Source organism: Wasmannia auropunctata, unplaced genomic scaffold (genome assembly GCF_000956235.1).
Source record: "Wasmannia auropunctata unplaced genomic scaffold, wasmannia.A_1.0 LD335619.1, whole genome shotgun sequence".
Taxonomy (NCBI): Eukaryota; Metazoa; Arthropoda; class Insecta; order Hymenoptera; family Formicidae; genus Wasmannia; species Wasmannia auropunctata.
This window is the reverse complement of record NW_012027271.1, coordinates 9876-13538: the sequence shown is the minus strand read 5'-3', so window position 1 is coordinate 13538 and position 3663 is coordinate 9876. Positions and strand designations below refer to the sequence as shown.

The following is a 3663-nucleotide window of genomic DNA, read 5'->3' as shown; positions in this document are numbered from 1 at the left end:
GAAATCCGCTCCCAGTATCGCCTGTTAAACGTCTGCTACTAGAAATTCCCAGGTGAAAGGTCTGCGTAGCGACAAGTCTAGAGTGAGGCTTTTTGTGCCGTACGTGTTGATTGATGTACCGTTGGCTGCAAAAATTTTAAAATTTGTAGGATTTGCGAGTTTAATTTGACCTCTCTTGGGCAAGACGGAGACATCTGCACCGGTGTCAATCAGAAACCTCGTTCCTGAATTTCGATCCAGGATGGCGAGACGATTTCTGGCGTTTGCAGGGCCCGAGGACGCCTCTACCCGCGGGGCCTGATTTAGTTTTCCTGTTTCTCTTGCGTCTTAGGCCATCCACAAGGTTCTTGGCAGTTGCGAGCTTCCGTGCCGAATCTTCTGTGGAAGTAGCAGGGACGGCTAGCGGGATTCTTGGCAGTTTGAGCAGGTAAGCGATTGGCGAGCTGTCGTCCTCGGCTTTTAGACTGTGCTCGGCGAGGGTGTGATTTTTGCTCGAATTTCCTTGCGAGAGCCTCGACCTGTAATGTTAGCGTCTCTATAGCCTTTGCTTGTGCGGACTCACCTTCTGATTTGTGCTTTATGTCTGGCGTGACACCCGTGGCACTGATGGCTAGAATGGGCGGTTTGATTATGTCCATCGCCTTGTCCGCTATCTCCGCTAGAGATGCTACGTCCTGCGCGCCTGTGATTGCCAAGATTGTGCGCACTTGATCAGGAAGCTGTTCTAGGAACAGGGATCCTAGCACAGGCTCGCTGCATTGCCCTGTAGTTAAGCTTTTAAGTCGGTAAAGGTAAGCCGTAGGTTTTTCGCCTATTTCGTTGCCTCGGAGAAGGCGTCGAAGTCTCCTTTCATCTCCCTTGTCATACGCTGTGGTTATTCTCTTCTTGATAGTTTCGTATTTATTTTCTCGCGGAGGTGAAAGAATGATGTCTGAAACGCTGTCTAATACGTCTCCGGAAAGCTGAGCGGCTAGCTGACGAAACTTAGTCGTGTCTGATGTAATATTATGATTCGCAAACGCTAACTCGATTTGCGCAAACCATAAACGCGGATTTTGCTTATAGAATGGTGGCAGCGTTATTTGACGAGACTTGATTACCGCTATATCTTGAATAAGAGGTTCGTTGTCCTGCTGATCGCCTGTAGTCGTCGTGGAACCGTCTCTTGGCGGATCACGTGGCGGAGAATGATCGACCGGCATCTTCTATATTAGTCTTCTATATTACGTTTTGCACGTGCACGCGTGTTTATCACGTCGGGGTCACCAATTATGTGGCCTACTGAGCCACCATTTATGTTATATATGAGTCAAAGGTCAACGTAGAATCAATACAGAGTTAGTTAACGTAATACAGAGATATAGACTTCTTTTATTAGGGAATGGTTACAGATTGATTACGTAAGAAAGGAACTTGTTGCATCATGTTGCTTAACGGAATAATACTGAGAACTTAAACTTAAACTTAGAAAATTACTGAGATCGAAAACTGACTCTTTTACGGGAGTGAGTCCGTGCGTTCTCATTGGCTAAGACTTTGGACAAGAGCGCTGTAGGAGAGAGTCTCTATATAGTTCCTTCTACTTCGCGCCATCTATGTCATATTCGTTGTTCTCAATAGCTTAGACGTTTGTATATAACTGACGTTGAAAAGTTGTAATAAATAAATCAGTAAGATGTCTAAGTCAAAGAGAAGAAGACGCTCAAGATTGAGATCAAGAGAAGGATCGAGGGATAATGGAAAAAAGCAGAAGGTTATTGATAAAAGACTGCAAAAGATGCAGGACCAATTGGATAATCTCATTATCGCTGTTACGACTTTGGTACAAAGGCAAAAAGCGCATACCGTCCCGAACCAGTCGAATACACAAAAAATCCGGAAAAAAGCACTGATAGGCTCAGTTTTTTGTTCTGTTATAGTTTCCATACGAAACTCACAACAATAAAGCGGAAATTTACTCAAGGATTCCATACGAATCCTTGAGTGTCGGATTCCATACGAAGACGACAAAGGTTAAATTGTAAGAGACGTTCCATATGAGTAACCTATACGTAAACCGTTCGATGGTGAATACTTATACATATGTATTCACATATATATATATTTTAGAGGGGAGCAATTTCTGTTGACCCCCTGACCTCCTGTTGTTCATGTATTTTCGGAAAGGGCATAAAAAATTGAATTTTGGTGACAAGCAAAAATTTTTCAATAAATATCTACTCTTCTTAAAAAATCGAAAAACATCTTTTTTTCATTTTTATTTTATTTTAATTAATTATCGGTTTATTATGGTATATATAACAATTGTTTTTTAAAAATAATTTATTGTTGAAAATTTTTTTTTGTTTCAGTTCTCGGCTTTTTAAGCCGAGATTCGATTATAGAAAATGCCATTCCATCGCGTTTGCTTGGAGACATACGATGTGCTGTCTTGATGACAATTTTAATGTGACGCTCCGTTGTCTTTATATGACAGGGTATTTCCAAATCTTTAAGGCGATGCCGGAAGGTCGGAAAAATTTGCACGAAGTCGATAAAGTAGATTCTTCAGTGCCAGTGGTATTTCTAAATTAACTTCTTACAATATCTTTTGGTCTCACTCAAACACGTGGAATGTCCTTATCTAACTAATTGAAGTGCCATCTCTTGAAAAATCTGGCACTTACTGCCAGACGCAATTTTTGCTGTCTTTACTTTAGCCGAGGGTACGAATTACCACAAATTGCATTCTAATAAATAATTTTTTTTCTATGCTTTCAATCGTAGCTCAAAACATCTTGTATTATTCGTGCAAGTAATCTGATGCGCGCTAGGTACTTTTTTTTGTACATATGAGTTGCAGAACTTTTGTACCAATAAAATGTTTTACGTCAGATGACAGGTTATGATACTTCAAAAAAGGTAATTTTTGAATACATATTTTTTCATTTTTACTACTCATATATACCTAGTGCGATGGTTTTATGTCTATTTCAATCCTGTAAAAGCGTTTTTAAATCCGTTCAGTCGTTTCGGAGTTATCCATTAGAATGTAAATGTCGGTATTCCAGCATCGCCTTAATTGCAGCATCTGCGAACATGTCTCCTCGGATTTCGTCGTCTGATATTAATCGCGAAAAAGCAGGTTCGATCAAATTTACGTTTTCACCGTACGATTACCGTGTAAATTTTGATTGCAACGGCTATATAGACATAATCGACTGGGAAAATATAAATTTGACCGAACCTGTTTTTTCGCGATCAACGTCAGACGATGAAATCCGAGAATACATGTTCGCAGATGCTGCAATTAAATTAAGATTTGGAAATACCCTGTCATATAAAAACAACGGAGCGTCACATTAAAATTGTCACCGAGACAGCACATCGTGTGTCCCCAAGCAAACGCGATGGAATGGCATTTTCTATAATCGAATCTTGGCTTAAAAGGCCGAGAACTAAAACAAAAAAAGATTTTCAACAATAAATTATTTTTAAAAAACAATTGTTATGTATACCATAATAAACCGATGATTAATTAAAATAAAATTTAAAAAAAAAAGATGTTTTTCAATCTTTTAGGAGGAATAGATATTTATTAAAAAATTTCTGCTTGTCACCAAAATTCATTATTTTTTATGCCCTTTTCGAAAATACATGAACAACAGGGGGTCAGAAATCGCT

The 3663-nt window shown here is 39.5% G+C and overlaps 1 protein-coding gene across 1 annotated transcript; it reads right to left on the bottom strand.

The window, feature by feature from the left end:
- Window positions 1–302: 302 nt before the first annotated feature.
- Window positions 303–1202, bottom strand: LOC105456630. The gene has a single exon (XM_011700826.1). It carries the CDS (start codon window positions 1200–1202, stop codon window positions 303–305), a length of 900 nt encoding a protein of 299 aa, XP_011699128.1.
- Window positions 1203–3663: the final 2461 nt, after the last annotated feature.

Excerpts from the sequence above, each read along its gene's own strand:
- LOC105456630 (XM_011700826.1), bottom strand. The coding sequence starts at position 1,202 with ATGCCGGTCGATCATTCTCCGCCACGTGATCCGCCAAGAGACGGTTCC.